This window comes from Rhincodon typus, unplaced genomic scaffold (assembly GCF_021869965.1).
Source record: "Rhincodon typus isolate 14 unplaced genomic scaffold, sRhiTyp1.1 hic_rhity00002893, whole genome shotgun sequence".
Lineage (NCBI taxonomy): Eukaryota > Metazoa > Chordata > Chondrichthyes > Orectolobiformes > Rhincodontidae > Rhincodon > Rhincodon typus.
Window position 1 is genome coordinate 1 of NW_025968531.1, and position 15,973 is coordinate 15,973.

The 15,973-nt window shown below is 40.9% G+C and overlaps 1 protein-coding gene across 1 annotated transcript in view; it reads left to right on the forward strand.

Moving 5' to 3' along the window:
* Window positions 1–405: 405 nt before the first annotated feature.
* Window positions 406–15,973, forward strand: part of LOC109921601 (importin-8-like) — a gene marked incomplete at its 3' end in the record, with an annotated part of 20,958 nt that continues 5,390 nt past the window's right edge. The window contains exons 1-7 of the mRNA XM_048593455.1: window positions 406–524; window positions 793–877; window positions 2,846–2,980; window positions 6,890–6,989; window positions 7,256–7,332; window positions 11,429–11,545; window positions 14,098–14,187. Of these exons, the coding sequence (XP_048449412.1) occupies window positions 2,963–2,980; window positions 6,890–6,989; window positions 7,256–7,332; window positions 11,429–11,545; window positions 14,098–14,187 (402 nt within the window). The remainder of the gene's footprint in view (window positions 525–792; window positions 878–2,845; window positions 2,981–6,889; window positions 6,990–7,255; window positions 7,333–11,428; window positions 11,546–14,097; window positions 14,188–15,973) is intronic.

Consider the following 15,973-nt stretch of genomic DNA (forward strand, 5'->3'; position numbering starts at 1 on the left):
GTTCGTCCAGCCCTGCACCTTGTTGTCTTGGTGAAACTGAGTAAGATTTGCTAGCGAGTGGTGATGAAATGGAGGCATTCCCCATGTAGTGAGGTCCCACTCTCAAAAAGTTGCTGTGGCTAGCAGCTGAACAGAGGCAAAATGATTCACACAAGTTGTTGTGGTTGAGAGGCAATCAGTTTGCTGTTACTCCCACTTATGTCTTCCAGTATTTGACCACAAAGTGACTTGAGTAAAGGCCATACACAAGCCTCCTCCCTGTGGATCAAGAAAGATTTTTGGTGGAAAATTATTCCACAGAGAAAAACAGAGCATTATGGAATTCATAACTCAGTGAAATACATGGCATTTCACCACACTGGCGACCACCGCATGGCTCTTTGGGAACAAGAAGCACAGCAGAAGTTGTTGGTCAGTGCTGGTTCTGATCCAGAATTGATAAAGAGGATGGTGGTGAAGATCGTAATAAAGCTGAAAGATTGTCTCAAAGCCTGACATGTGCTCTATTCGTCTTGAGATGAAAGGTTTGGGTTTTGCAGAATTGTTATGCAACAGCACCTCAATTAATTCCAAAGCAACTATTGACAAAGCTGCATTGCATTTTCCTCTTCTCCATTATGAATGTAATTCACGAACTGAATAGATTTATAGACTACACTGATTTTGTCTTGTAAGCTAAACCAAAAGTTAAACATTTACATTTAGATTGCTACCTGTTTAAATTGATATCTGTTTTATTATAATTTGACCATGACACTTGTTTATGCTTTTTACAAATCACTTTCTCCACAGATATGGAAGTCCTGGAAATGTAACAAAAGAGTATAATGAGTTTTCAGAATTCTTTTTTAAAACATATGCTGTGGGCATTCAGCAGGTAAGAGCATAATGATTGTCTGGAAATGACCTTTTTGTGATGTTCAATGTCAACTATGTAAAGTTGGTTCTATGTCCACATCTGATTACTTAATTATTATCTGCTGTGTGTCTAACTTCCAAAATTGTGCCTCAAAAGTGACAAATCACCTTTTGAAAAGCAATGGTTGTTATGTCAGCTGCACTAGCAATCTCATGCCAATAAAGATATAAGTTATCAGTTCAATTGTTTTAATGGTATTACTGGTGTTATTTGTGTAGTCATTGTTGGCTAGAACATAGAGAGAGCTCCTTATTTTGAAGATAGCACAGCGGGACTTTGTTTATTTCCACTGGAACAAAACACGTGAGGTCTCACTTTAATGTTACAAGAAGGAACACAGTTCTAACAGTGCAGTGCTCCTTCCGTATTGAATTAATATGTCAGTTTATATTGTGTTCAGCTCTTAATATGAAGTCACACCTCATGACTCACTCATGAACCAAAGTAATTCAAGTATTACACTGAGCGCTGGCTTTATTTACAAGGCCATATGGGAATTCGTATGTTTTCTGTTTCAGACATTCTGTCTACATTCATTCATTACATTTAGCTAGTTATCTATCAGCTAACAGGAAAGATGAGAGAAGTTTAAATTTCAAACCTGGCAAACTAGCAGTATAGTGAAGACTTCATTTGGTGCACAAAATATTAAATGATATGCAGGTGAAATTATTTTCATCAGAAAGGGAGATAAAAGAATGATTGGAAATAAAGGCATGTTATATTTCGATTATATATCAGGAAAAACTTGTAGACTTAAGAGAAAATGTTTGGAATAAATAACTAATCGAGTAATCAATGTGCTTAATTTATAATTGGAAGCATTAGGTGTAAAATATTTGAAGAAATGTTCTTAAATGCAGTAAAAACTTAGCTACTTTCGAATGCAATCAGTTATCCAACTGAAAATCAATGTAATATAAATAAGAATGGTTTTAGGCCACAGTCCTTTCCCCTTGATTTTGAATTGTATTTGTGGGAAGTTCATAGGCCTATTTAATTTGCAGTGCATCCATTTTCTACGAGCCTGAGCTGCAGTGTGTAGAGTGAGAGCTACGAGGGATGAAAATGCCTGTAGTCTATGATTGTTGTTTGAATGTTCATCTCCTAGTTGTGCATTTCTTTTTGTTTTCCTTATCCCACTTTTCTGCTGTCTGAAGCTGTTACTGTAGATCTTTTTCACTGGGAAGCCAAGTTGAACACTGATTTTTTTTTTCCATATTCCAGCTTTGTAATTGGATGTTGGAAGTGTCATCCACACGGAATTTGTTGGATCTCCCTTATTTCATCTCATTCAGCTGAAAATGTATTCAAGGGCTTTACTTATATACGTTATTGTGTTGGGCAGCTCCTCCAAGATTTGGCGCAGTCCTGTCCCCAATAATTCGGGTTTAGTGACTTTGAGCAAGGCGCTGACCTAAATGTCTGCTTATTTTTCTTTTAGAAGTTTGTAGCTATAGGGAATATGTATATCCCTGGTAGATACCATAAATGCATTTAAAGGAAAGCTAGTTAAGGATATGAGGGAGAAAGGAATGTACAGATATAGTGATGGGTAGAGAAGACTCACGGAACATAAAGATTGCCAGAGAGCTTATGAGACAAATGACTTATTTGCTTGCTCAAAATTTGAGGTAATGAGTATTAACTGTTATCGGTTGAATTCAATTGGTATGGAATTAGTTTTGCTTCCAGTGAAGAAAAAAAGTTATGTAATTTTTTGACACCGGTAGGAGTAGCTTTTTTTTTTTAAACAAAAACAAAATCTCAGATTTCAAATGTGAAAACCCGTACATACAGTAAGCTTAAAATTCAGCAATCACCCAAGCCTGAGTTTCTGGTGAAGGTGAAAGCAAGACATCTATGTTGGCTTGCCCTATGTCTAGTAGGGAGGTGTGCTTCAACGGTGATGTTCTCTTGTCCTAGGTGCTACTCAAGCTGGTAGATCAGTACCGACAGAAACAGTATGTTGCACCTCGTGTACTGCAGCAAGTCCTTAATTACCTGAATCAAGGTGTCAACCACTCTCTCACATGGAAACAAATGAAGCCACACATTCAGGTGAGCAACATTTTGAGCCTTGTGTCTGTGCTTGCTATTAATTTTGTTACATCTGAATGTTGTTACTTGCTGGTAAAGAAAGAGACAACCATTACTGAAAATCTGGTCCCTTTGCCTTTGGGGTATTTCTCTCAAATTTAGATTTTTCTTTTTCTCCATTGGCCTAGGTGCACTTGGGCTTGTTACAGTTTCACCTCTTCCACTTCAACAACTTGAGTTTATATAACACTTCTTTTTAATGCAGTAGTGGAATGTTATCAGATAAAATTTGACATTGAACAATACAAAATACTAGGGCAGGCAGCCAAATACTTGGTCAAGCTTTATGTTTTAAAGGAGTGGAGAGAGAAGGAAAGGTTTTATGGAAGAGATTCTCGAATGTAGGGCCAAGACAGCTAAAGGTTTGATGAACCCCCATTTAACATCAGCTGATACAAATCAGATTGGAAATTGAGCTTGTTATGTTCTGGTTAAGTAGCCTAGCTTTTCATATATTTGAACTTCTCTTTGAACTACAGATAAGCCATGAAAATTGTTTGGCTTTTACGTAACCCAATTGGTTAAAGTAACCTTTACATGGCAGGAAATTAATGAGGGGAAATCATGTGGATATGATGCTTAAACTGAATTCACCAAACCCGCAGGTTGTTCCGGTCAGTTTTAGACATTTTTGATCAACCAGTTGAAACATGTATCGTATCTTTGGAGCAGGTGTGACTTGCATCCAGACCTTCTGGCCCAGAGGTAGGGATGCTGCCACTCACAAGTTATTCCTGATATGTTGACCTAACAAACTTCACTGTTGATCAGTACTTAATACACCAGATATTAAACTACTGGTATAACTCAGCTGCTTATTCTCTCTGTACGGAACCTGGTGCCTTGCAGACCATAAGATACAACATATAGGAGCAGAATTAGGCCATTTAGCCAAACGAGTCTGCTCCACCATTCAACTTTGACTGATGTGTTTCCCAACTCCATTTTCCTGCCTTGATCCCCATACCAATCAAGAATCTCTGCCTTAAAGACACTCAATGAGTTGGCCTCCACAGCCTTTTGAAGCAATCAGTTCCACAGATTCACCATGCTTTGGCTGAAGAAATTCCTCCTCATCTCCGCTCTGGTTGGCCCTTCACTCTGAGGCTGTACCCTCAAGTCCTAGTCTCTTCTCTATGACCAATTTATCCAGGCTTGTCAGTGTTCTGTAAGCTTAAATGAGATCCCCTTCATCCTTCGAAACTCTATCTAGGACAGACACAGCTCCTCATATGACAAGCCTTTCATTCCTGGGATCGTTCTTGTGAGGCTCCTCTGGACTCCCTCCAAGGCCAGCACATCCTTCCTTTGATACAGAGCCCAAAACTGCTCACAATATTCCAAATGTGGTCAGACCAGAGTCTGATATACCCTAAACAGTACATTTTATTGTTCTATGCATTCACAGGCTGAGGGCATCGCTGGCTATGCCAGCATTTATTGCCCATTCCTAATTGCCCAGAGGGCAGTTAAGAGTCACTACGTTGCTGTGGGACTGGAACCACATGTAGGTCAGACCGGGTGAGGATGGCAGTTTCCACTCCCAACATTAGTGAACAAGATGGGTTTTTCCGACGATCAACAATGGATTCATGGTCAGACTCATAATTCCAGGTTTTCATTGAATTCAAGTTCTACCATCTGCCATGGCAGGATTCAAACCCGGGTTCCCAGGACATTATTTGGGTCTCCTGGATTAAATGTCCAGTGATAATTTCACTGGGCCATCTTCTCCCCATCTTTGTTATTGTATTCTAGTCCCCTTGAAATGAATTTTAACATTACATTTGACTTCCGAACTGCCACCTGAGCCTGCATGTTAACCTTAAGTGAATCCTGAACTAGACTCCGAAGTCCCTTTTGTGCTTCAGATTTCTGAAGCGTTTTCCCATTTAGAAAATGGTCTATGCCTCTATTCTTCACACCAAAGTGCATAACCTCACACTTGCTCACATTGTATTCCATCTATCACCTCTTTGCCCACTCTCCTAGCCTGTTCAAGTCCTTCTACAGCTTCCCTGGTTCCTCAAAAGTATTGTCCCTCCAACTATTTTTTGTCATCTGCAAATTTAGTAACAATGCCATCACTTCCCTTGTGCAGATTGTTAATATATACGTGAATAGTTGTGGTCCCAACACTGACCCCTCCGAAATTCCCCTAGTCACCAGCTGCCATCCTGAAAAACTCTCTGCCTTCTGCCAGTCAGCCAATCCTCTATCCATGCCAGTACCTGTCGCTAACACTATGGGCTCATCTTATTTAACAACTTTCTGTGCAGCAACTTGTGGAAATTCAAATAGATCACGTCCACTGGCTCTACTTTGTCAAACTTGTTCATTACCTCTCAAAGAATTCTAACAGATATATCAGGCATGACTTATCCTTCATGAAGCCATGCTGATTCAGCCCTATTTTTCTTTAAATTCTTTCACAGGATGTGGGCATTGCGGGCTAGGCCAACATTCATTGCCCATTCCTAATTGTTCAGAGGGCATTTAAGAGTCAACCACACTGCTGTGGGTCTGGAGTCACATGTAGGCCAGATCAGGTGAGGATAGCAGATTTCCTTCCTTGAAGGACATAAGTGAGTCAGATAGAGTTTTTTTTTGGACAATCAACAGTGGTTTCATAGTAAATTCTTAATTCCAAATATTTTTTATTAAATTCAAATTCTGGAATTCGAACCTGGGTCCTCAAAATATTAGCTGGGTTTCCGGATTAATAGTCTGGTGATAATACCACTAGGCCTTTACCATGCACTTTCAGTACTCCTCAGTCTCATCCTCAATAATAGACTCCAAAATCTTACCAATGTCTGAGGTCAGGCTAACCAGCTATAATTTCCCATCTTCTGCCTCCTGCCCTTCTTAAACAGGGATGCTGTCAGTCATCCTGAATTCTTCCTGGTAGATGCTTGCAAGAGTGGTGTTGACAGGAACTCAAAAGCAATTCTGTTGTTTCCTAGGCTCAGACAGGAATATTGGACTTAAATGAACAACATGAATATATTGTGAACAATAACAACTTATTACTTTTCATTTAAGTTATAATCTTGGTGTCTAGGATCTATTATTTGTAAAGTCTGGTTAGCGATAATTGAGCAATTTTGAGTGTGCTATTTCACTGTGTTGTGAGTTTGGTGATTGTGAGGCTGATTTAATTTGGCTTGCTATCCCTGTGTCACAACAGCTGGGATTGTTTGTGACCAGATTATGGACTCCACTGTGCTGCTTCTTTGAATGCACAGGAGTGATGAACTAGGGCTGGCTTGGTGTTCACACAATCGGCGTTGGAATGGAAGGGAAGGAAGCTTTAATACTTAGGTCAAGTGGGAACCAGCAATATATTTGACAAAAGGAGCCGAGCTTGAGTGGACCCAGAGGATTAGAGGTTAGACAAAGTGAGTGAAATGCTTAGGTGAAGGATTGATGAGAGGGCTAATGGAATCCTCTGGTTATGCAGTTGCATCACAGGAATATCATGGTTGGACCTTGGTATTTCTTCATAAACACGTTTTAATTGTTCCATTCTCATTGGATTATTGTACTAAAGTGATGAAGCTTGTTGCATTACAGTTCCTTTACAGCATGAGAATGATCATTTATGATGCTAGCAAAATAGGACAGAAATGATGTACTGCTCTGTTCTTGTGTGTTTTCTTCATCAATCTATTCCCTATTTTATTACTATTTGCAGACCATATTCTACTGGATAATTTTGGATTAAGGAATTTGGATAAATGAATACAAGTGTCTGAAGCTGTTACTTTTTTCTGACGTTCTTGCTCCCCATGTACCACTATCGTTTGCACTCCTTCCTGCCCTCCCAACCCCTGCTATCCTACCCTGAACAAACCCTTATTGATACAGAGCATTTCTGAAGAAGTAGCCTTCCCGTTGATGTGTTACAAAGATGAAGATGAGGAGCTATGGCAGGAGGATCCGTACGAATACATTCGAATGAAATTTGGTAAGGTCTGCACAAATATCCTTGGATTTGATTGTGCTATCGATTTTCTAGTATATTTCTAAAAGCAGAGAGAACCTGACAATGATTTCTATTTCCTCTATATTGTCTCAGCCAAAAAATAATTTTATTCAATTGTGAAATCAACATAATTAAAATCAGCTGTAGTTGCTGCATGTATCACTTTAGGCAGTGCAATGGTCGTTGTTTATTAGTGTATGTGAAAAATGCAGTTGCATTTATTTGTAGATTGTTGAAATATTTTTCAGATGTATTCGAGGACCATGTCTCTCCAACCATTGCAGCCCAGAACTTCCTTTACACTGCTGCAAAGAAAAGAAAGGAGGTGAGATACCACTTCTGTGTCAAATGGGATTCAGTTCTGTAACTGTTAAACTATAATGTCCTTGAACTGCAGCTTGAAGCTTTTAGCACCCTTCTGATGCTGAAAACAACATTGGCTTTGAGGTCTGGAAAGTTGTACACGACTTTTGGCTATTTTATGTAAGTTAGTACCATTGCTGCAGTGGCTGGGCCTCCAGGTTGATGATTATGTCAGGACCATAAACCACACCATTAATCAAGTCCTTTACAACATTAATTACCAACTTGAAAGACCTGAGGTTCAGATAATTGGTAGTAATGTCAAAAACACCAATTTCCCATTAGGTATTAAGTTGAAAGAGGAGCCTCACAGCAAGAAGATGCTTTTTACAGTTTTGGCATTGTTAACAGCCGAGTGGTATAAATTTGAGGAGGATCACAACTTGTAGGGCTTTCTCCAAATTAATAATAGTGAGCACGGTTGAGATACAATCAGAATGATGCGACTACAGCGATATCTGACTCACCTTTCTTTTTAAAACAAGAATTGAGCCTTGACCTCACAATATTGGTGGAAGTAGTTGGAGGTGAAGAGAGAGTTAGTGCAACAAAATCTGTTTATTCAGCAAACTCAACAATTTAAGCGATGCACTACTAAAAACAGCTGATTTTGTTAGCAAAGAGATTCTTTAAGCAAACCCTTCAAGAACTACAAACACAACTCGTGACCAGAACGGCAGCAAAGATTCCTTAAATAAGTGTGATGAATTCTCCAGTAAAATACAATGAGTGGAGGAATGTTGCACAGAAATGTGTATTCAAAATCAATCCCAGGGTTGATGAAGAAATCATCTTCCCATCATCTTCATTCCATCTGGAACTTGTGTCACAATATACAAGATTTTAAGAACCTTTTTAAAATAATTTATCAATGCATCAAAACCTCGGTGACGAATTGTTTCATCAACTTGCTGTGCCTTAGAATTTTATTTGTGATCCTGTGGCCTGGGGTCTGTTGCATATGGAGTGGAGGTCAAGTGCTTCACACGTAAAAGCCAGTTCTGGAGCAGACTTTCCTGTCACCATGTGGTGGGCACAGAGAGGCATGGTAAAAGATTGAGCACAGGCTATCTATGAGTTTGCTGTACCAAATTTGCTGGCTCTGGACTGTTGGAGGAAATCCTTCTCTGTGGAGAAGAGGGATTGTACCTCCTGAAGCAAGTATCAAGTTTTTGCATGCTGCTGACAAGGAAATGTTGTGTAATGCTTACAGATCAACTGCACCAGACTGAGATATCATAGCTATTGCAGAAACAAGGCTGAGGCAGAGACAGGTTTGGCAGCTCAATGTTCCGCGGTATAGATGCTGTAGGAAGCGTAGAAGGGGAGGCACGAGAGGAGGGGAGTGGTGTTTTTGATTAGGGAAAACATCACAGCAGTACTTAGGATATTCCTGGGGGATCGTTCAGTGAAGCTTTATGGGTGGAACTGAGAAATAAGAAGGTGGTGATCATTTTGATGGGATTGCATTACAGGCCCCTCAATGGTCAGCAGAAAATTGAGGACCAAATATGAAGGGAGATTGCAGATAGTTGTAAGAATAACAGGGTCCAAATAGGGGATTTTAACTTTCCAAGCATAGACTGGGACTGCCATGGTGTTAAGGGCTTGGATGGGAAGGAATCTGTTAAGTGTGTTCAAGAAAACTTTTTCAATCAATATATAGATGGCCCTACTAGAGAAGGGGTATAACTCGACCTCGTCTTGGGAAGTAAGGCAGGGCAAGTGGGGGTGCACTTTGGGACTAGTGACCATAATTCTATTAATTTTAAAATAGTTATGGAAAAGAATAGATCTGATCCACAAGTTAAAGGGCTAAATTGGGGCAAAGGCCAATTTTGATGGCATGAGCGACGAAATTTTAAAAGTTGGTTGGGGGAGGCTGTTGGCAGGCAAGGGGGTGTCTGTCAATTGGAAGGCTTTCAAAAGTGAGATACCGAGAATTCAAGGACAGCATGTTCCTTCGAGTATGAAGGGCAAAGCTGCCAGGAGTAGGGAACACTGGATGACTAGACATATTGAGGCTCTGGTCAAGAAAAAGGAGGAGGCATATGCCAAGCTTAGACGGCTGGGACCAGGTGAATCCATTGAGGAGTGTAGCCAGTGTAGGAGTACACTTAAGAGAGAAGTCAGGAGGTCAAAAAGGGGACATGAGATACCTTTGGCAGATAAGGTTAAGGATAATCTCAATAGATTCTACAAGTATATTAAGGGCAAAAGAGCAAACTAGGGAGAGAATGGGGCCCCTTAATGATCAACAAGGCTGTCTATGGGTGGAACCAAAGGAGATCGTTGAATCACTTTTGCGTCAGTATTTGCTGTGGAGAAAGACATGGAAGCTAGGGAACTTGGGGAATTAAATAATGATGATTTAAAAAGAGTCTACCTTACAGAAGTGAAGGTACTGGAGGTCTTAAAAGGCATAAAGGTAGATAAATCCCCAGAACCTGATCAAGTGTATCCCAGGACATTGTGGGAAACTAGGGAAGAAATTGCGGGCCCCTAACAGAGATATTTGTATCATCGATAGCCACGGGTGAGGTGCTGGAAGACTGGAGGTAGGAAATTGTTGTGCCATTATTTAAGAAAGGTTGCAAGGAAAAACCAGGGAACTACATACTGGTGACCCCTACATTAGCGGTGGGTAAATTGTTGGAGGGATTCTGAGAGACAGGATCTACATGCATTTGGAAAGGCAAAGACTGATTAGGGATACTCAGCACGGCTTTGTGCATGGGAATCCTGTATGACGAGCTTGAATGAGTTTTTTGAAGAGGTGATCAAGAAGATAAATGAAGGCAGAGCAGTAGACGTTGTCTACATGGACTTTAGCAAGGCCTTCGACAAGGTTCTGCATGGTATACTGGTTAGTAAAATTGGAGCACGTGGGATCCAGGGAGAGCTAACCCGTTGGAAACAAAATTGGCTTGACAGTAAGAGACAGAGGATCGTGGTAGAGTTGGAGGCTTCTGACCAGCGTTGTGCCACAAGGATCGGTGCTGGATCCACTGTTTTCCATCATTTATATAAACTATTTGGATGAGAATATAGGAGGCATGGTTAGTAAGTTTGCTGATGACACCAAAATTGGTGGTATAGTGGATAGTGAAGAAGATGTTGCATTTGATAAGACAAACCAGGCAGGACTCAGACAGTTAATGGGCTCTGGGGAGTGTTATTGAACAGAGGGATCTAGGAGTTCAGGGACATAGTTCCTTGAAAGTGGCATCACAGGCATACAGTGGTGAAGAAGACATTCAGCATGCTTGCCTTCATCGGTCAGAGCATTGAATACAGGAGCTTGCTCTGTCATGTAATGGCTGTACAAGACATTAAGGCCACATTTGGAGTACTGCGAACAGTTTTGGTCGTCCTGCTATCGGAAGGATGTTATTAAACTGGAAAGGGTGTAAAAAAGATTTACAAGGATGTCACCAAGACTGAAAGATTTGAGTTATTAGGCTGGGACTTCGCTGGAGCAAAGGAAACTGAAGAGTGACCTTATGGAGGTTTATAAAATCATGAGGAGCATAGATCAGGTGAATAGCCAAGGTCTTTTCCCTAGAGTAGGGGAGGCCAAAAGTAGAGGGAATATGTTTAAGGTGAGAGGGGAAAGATTTAAAAGGGACCTGTGGTGCAAGTTTTTCATACAGAGGGTGGCGCATGTATGAAACGAGCTGCCAGAGGAAGTGGTGGAAGTGAGTACAATTACAACATTTCAAAGGCATTTGGACAGGTGCATGGATTCGAAAAGTTTCAAGGGATATGGGCCAAATGCAGGTGAATAGAACGAGTTCAGTTTAGGAAACCTAGATAGGTTGGGCCAAAGGGTCTGTTTTCATGCTGTATGACTGACCAGACCCTAAAGCCTGATACAAGTTTCAAGTTCAATGCCCAGTTATTTCCCGTCTTGACTAATGTAGATCCCTCTATAAATTAGTTGAAAACAGTAAACATTAACTTGAAATATTTAATTGTCTGTATTGCGAACTTTCTTTTTAAAATCATTCATCCTAATTCCACTGTTTTGTCACTTTGAACTGACTTGACTTTTGTAGGTTTTGCCAAAGATGATGAGCTTTTGTTACCAGATCTTGACAGACCCAAGTGGTGATCCTCGCAAGAAGGATGGAGCACTGCATGTAATCGGTTCCCTGGCAGATATTCTGCTGAAAGTAGGTTGATGAATAAAGATATTTGTGTCAATCTCACCTGGATAGTTTTGTCAGTATAAAGCTGAGCTGAAGGAATCAGAAGCTTGTACATTTGAAGTCTAGTCTGTGCTGTGTTAGGTGATTTTTGCTGGGAAATAGTTGGGCTCCGCAATTGGGGAGGAGAAATCCAGCACTTTGCAAGGATCTGAAGAGGGATCTGGGAATTGGACTAATGGATAACTCTTTCAGAGTTGACAGAGGCACAATAGGCTGAATATCCATCATTTGATTTGCACGATTTTAATGACGTCTGCAGAGGACATGCTTACATTTTGAACAGATTGGACTGGTCTTTGCTGCTCTTGTCTCTGAGAATAGCTTGATGGCATTCATTGTCTAGGTTCATGCAAGTGGATTCATCATTCTGCTGAGGGCTCCCTCATAAAAGTAAGCATTTTCAGACAAAAAAGGGAGGAAGGAAAACGTAGATAATCTGTTTTCAAAAATTGCTAATACTTGCTCTGAAGTAGAATCTGAATGTGGAGTATCAAGAAATGCCAGACACATCCAGCACATAGCTCAACCACAATAAGTGTACTTAACATTCTATGAGTTTATAAATCCTCATGGCCCACAATAGAAAATGGGTACTTTTTCATCTCTATAGTTTTACATTTCTGAAAGAGCAGACCTGTTTTGGACAAGCACATGTATTGGTAATATCCTGTCACTAAAGGTCACCAGTGGATCTTGACAAAACAATAAAGACATCTTAAATTCAGAAAGGATACTGCTTCCCTTAGTACAAATTCTACTTTGACCTGAACTGCACTTTTTACATTTCAAACATAACATTTGAACATGATTAACATCAAGCAGCAAAGACTAAGAACAACACTGTTCGCTATGTAAAAAAAATCTTACACTGTGCCCTGCAGTTCTTGTTTCAGCCTCAAATTTGGTCGAGCACTTCCTTCTGCACACATCTCCCATAAAAGAAACTGTGTTTCCACCACACTAATGTATATTGGAGTTAACTTTGCCATGTGGGATCATATCAGGTAGAACCTTTTCAAGCCAACAAAAATTTCCAGGCCCTCAACTGAGTTGGTTTTGAACCCACATTACAGATGTTTGAGGTCAAAGAGCCTCAATGAAATTGAAGTCATTCAGAATCTGGGAAAGTTCTGCACAGACCAGAATCAGATTTAGCATGAAGGAAAATGGTTGTGGGAAACTAATCACATCAGCTGCAGGACATCCACAAAGCCTCAGATATTGAAACAGTCCATGCGTGCATGCAGCAAGACTTGAACAACATTCAAGCTTGGATAATAAAGTTATAAGTAATCCTTGAATCACCTAAATACTAGGTTTTGGTCAACTCAAGAAGAGAAAGTCTAACCACCTTTTGTTGCTTTGCAATGGAATTCCTGTCACCAAATTCCCTCCACATCAACATCCTGGGATTTGCCATTGTCAAGAATTTAGCTGAATAGCCATATAAATGTTATGGCGACAAAAGCAGGTCAGAGGCTGGAAATTCTGCAGTGAGCCATTTGCCTCATGACCTTTCAAAGCTTTTCCATCATCTTCAAAGCACAAATCAGGTATATGATGGAATACTCTCCACTTGGCTGGGTATGTGCAGCTCCAACAACACTTAAGAAGCTCAGTGCATCCAGGGTAGTATACTCACTTGATCAGTACCTCATTCACCTAAACGCAGACACATCATGGCTGATGTATGTGCCATCTGCAAGATGCACCTTTACAATTCACCAAGTCTTTTTCAGTAGCACCTCCTAAACCCATGACCTCTACCAGTGGGCAGCATGGTGGCTCAAGTGGGCAGCACAGTGGCTCAGTGGTTAGCACTGCTGCCTCACGGCGCCAAGGATCCAGGTTCGATTCCACCCTTGGGTGACTGTCTGTATGGAGTTTGCACATTCTCCCCGTGTCTGCGTGAGTTTTCTCCGGGTGCTCTGGTTTCCTCCCACAGTCCAAAAATGTGCAGGTTGGGGTGGATTGGCCATGCTAAATTGCCCTTAATGTTCAGGGATGTGTAGATTAGGAGGGTTATAGGGGAATGGGTCTCGGTGGGATGCACTGTGGGTCGGTGTGAACTTGTTGGGCCAAAGGGCCTGTTTCCACACTGTAAGGATTCTGTGATGGCTCTATGAACACTTACAAGGACAAAGATAGCAGGTACATGGGATTGCCACCATCTGGACGGTCTCCTCCAAACTGCACAGTATCCTGATCCAGAACTATACTTTGATTGTTTCAGTGTCACCGGGTCAAAATCCTTTAACTCCCTACCTAATAGCACTCTGTATGTTCCCAAATATACTAAAGTGATTGAAGAATGCAAGGGATGGTCATCAGATGCTTGCCTTATTGGTGACACCCATGTCCCATGAATAAAGAAAAAGGCACTATCTAGCTCACCGTTCCAAGCACATCTAGCTTATTTTAATATTATTTTGACAGTTACCTCCCCATATTGTGCATTTTATTTTCTTCTTGCTTCGTCTACTGAACTAATGCTTAATTTCTGTTTATACCAACAGAAAAACATGTACAAGGGCCAAATGGAATTGATGCTTCAGAATTATGTATTTACACTCTTTAACTCGAATCTAGGCTATCTCCGAGCTCGGGTAAGGTCACTCACTGTATGATTGATTTTGTGATGAGTAGCTCCAACTAATGATCGTTGTTGTCCTGTTTCCTCCACTTTGAGGGGAAATAAATAGTTCATATGGCTTCTGAATTCTGTAAAAAATGTAACAACATTTGTCAGCATCTGTAGAATTAACATTTTAGAATGTTGACAGAAAGAGTGTTTGCAAGAAACATGTACTTGAGCCACCTGACCAGCAATCTGCTTAAGGAAAGAACCAGTAATTTATGGATGATATTAAATATTTGACCTCACCTTTCTTCTCCCCAATGTAATGGCTTGAATTTATGTTGCACCTTTAAGGCAGCAGAGTGTCTCACAGTGCTGCATAAGAGTTTACCAGGCAGAGTTTGACATTGAGGCACTTGAGATATTAAGACAGCGGGCCTAAAGCTAGTAGGTTTTCAATCGTGTCATAAGGAAGGAGAGGGAGGCAGAGATTTTTAATGAGAAAATTTCAGAGTTTTTGGGCCCAGCTACCTTGGATAAGGAACTTGGCCATCAATAGTTGGAAGAAGAAAACCAGGGTACAGAAGGCTAAAATTGATGATCCAGTGATATCATGGAGGGTTGCGCTGGTCAGGATATGGTAGCTGCAGTAGCACTTTTGTTTTCTAGTTTTGCAGAAGGGTTTCATTCGATACAGTGACCTATTTTTCTTTTTCACAGCTACTATTGATTTCTTGAGTAGTGGGTGCTCTGTCTTCATTCTAGATTTCCAGCTAGTAGGAGTAAGATTTCCAATTGATAGTTAATCATTGTATTAACTTGAGGTTTGGAAGTTAGAGCTAGAGGCTTTGAGTTGCTAGCCTGTGTGGTTAGTTAAGCTGTTGGAATGTTAACGGTTTAATTTATAGCTAGTTGAAAGTGGTGTGTGTACTTAGATTTAACTCAACCAGTGCACTCTTGTGATCCAGTAGTAGCGTTCCTACCCATGGACCAGGAGACCCGGGTTCAAGTCCCACCTGCTCCAGAGATGTGTAACAACATCTCTGAATAGGTTGATTAGCAAAATAGGTTGACTCAACCAGTGCCGTCTTGTGGTGCGACGGTAGTGTTCCAACCCTGGACATTGGAGGCCTGGGTTCAAGTCTCACCTGCTCCAAACATGTACAATAACATCTCTGAGCAAGTTGATGAGAGAAATAGGCTAATAGAAGAAATTGACTCGACCAGTGGAGGTTATTGTGGTGTAGTTGTAGTGCCTGTATCCCTGAGTCAGAAGGCCAAGACTTAAATCCTAGCAGCTCCAGAGATGTGTCATAATATCCCTAACAAGTTGATTAAAAATTCCTTAACTCAACCAGTAAGTTTAAAGCCTTCTTCCAACATACTGACCCTACTTCTGAGCCAGGAGGACTTGTTTCACGTTGTGCACATTGCAAAATAGAAAATACCTTGATAAAAGTTGGACGGTTCCTGTCTGAAACCATTTTAATATACTAGTGAACAAATATTGTCCACAGCCTGTCTAATCAAACTCGCAGAGATAGCAGGAACTGCAGATGCTGGAGAATCTGAGATGACAGGGTGTAGAGCTAGATGAACACAGCAAGCAAAGCAGCATCAGAGGAGCAGGAAGGCTGACGTTTCGGGCCTAGACCCTTCTTCAGAAATGCCTGGTTCTGCAGGCAGGTACTAAGAAAGGTGATGTGGCTGGAGTACCTGGTTTGCTTCAGGACGTGGTCGAGCAGTTTCAAGGCCGAAGAGATTACGAGAGAGTTGCAGTGGGAGAGAGATCCACTGAGGTTGTTTTGGAGGGA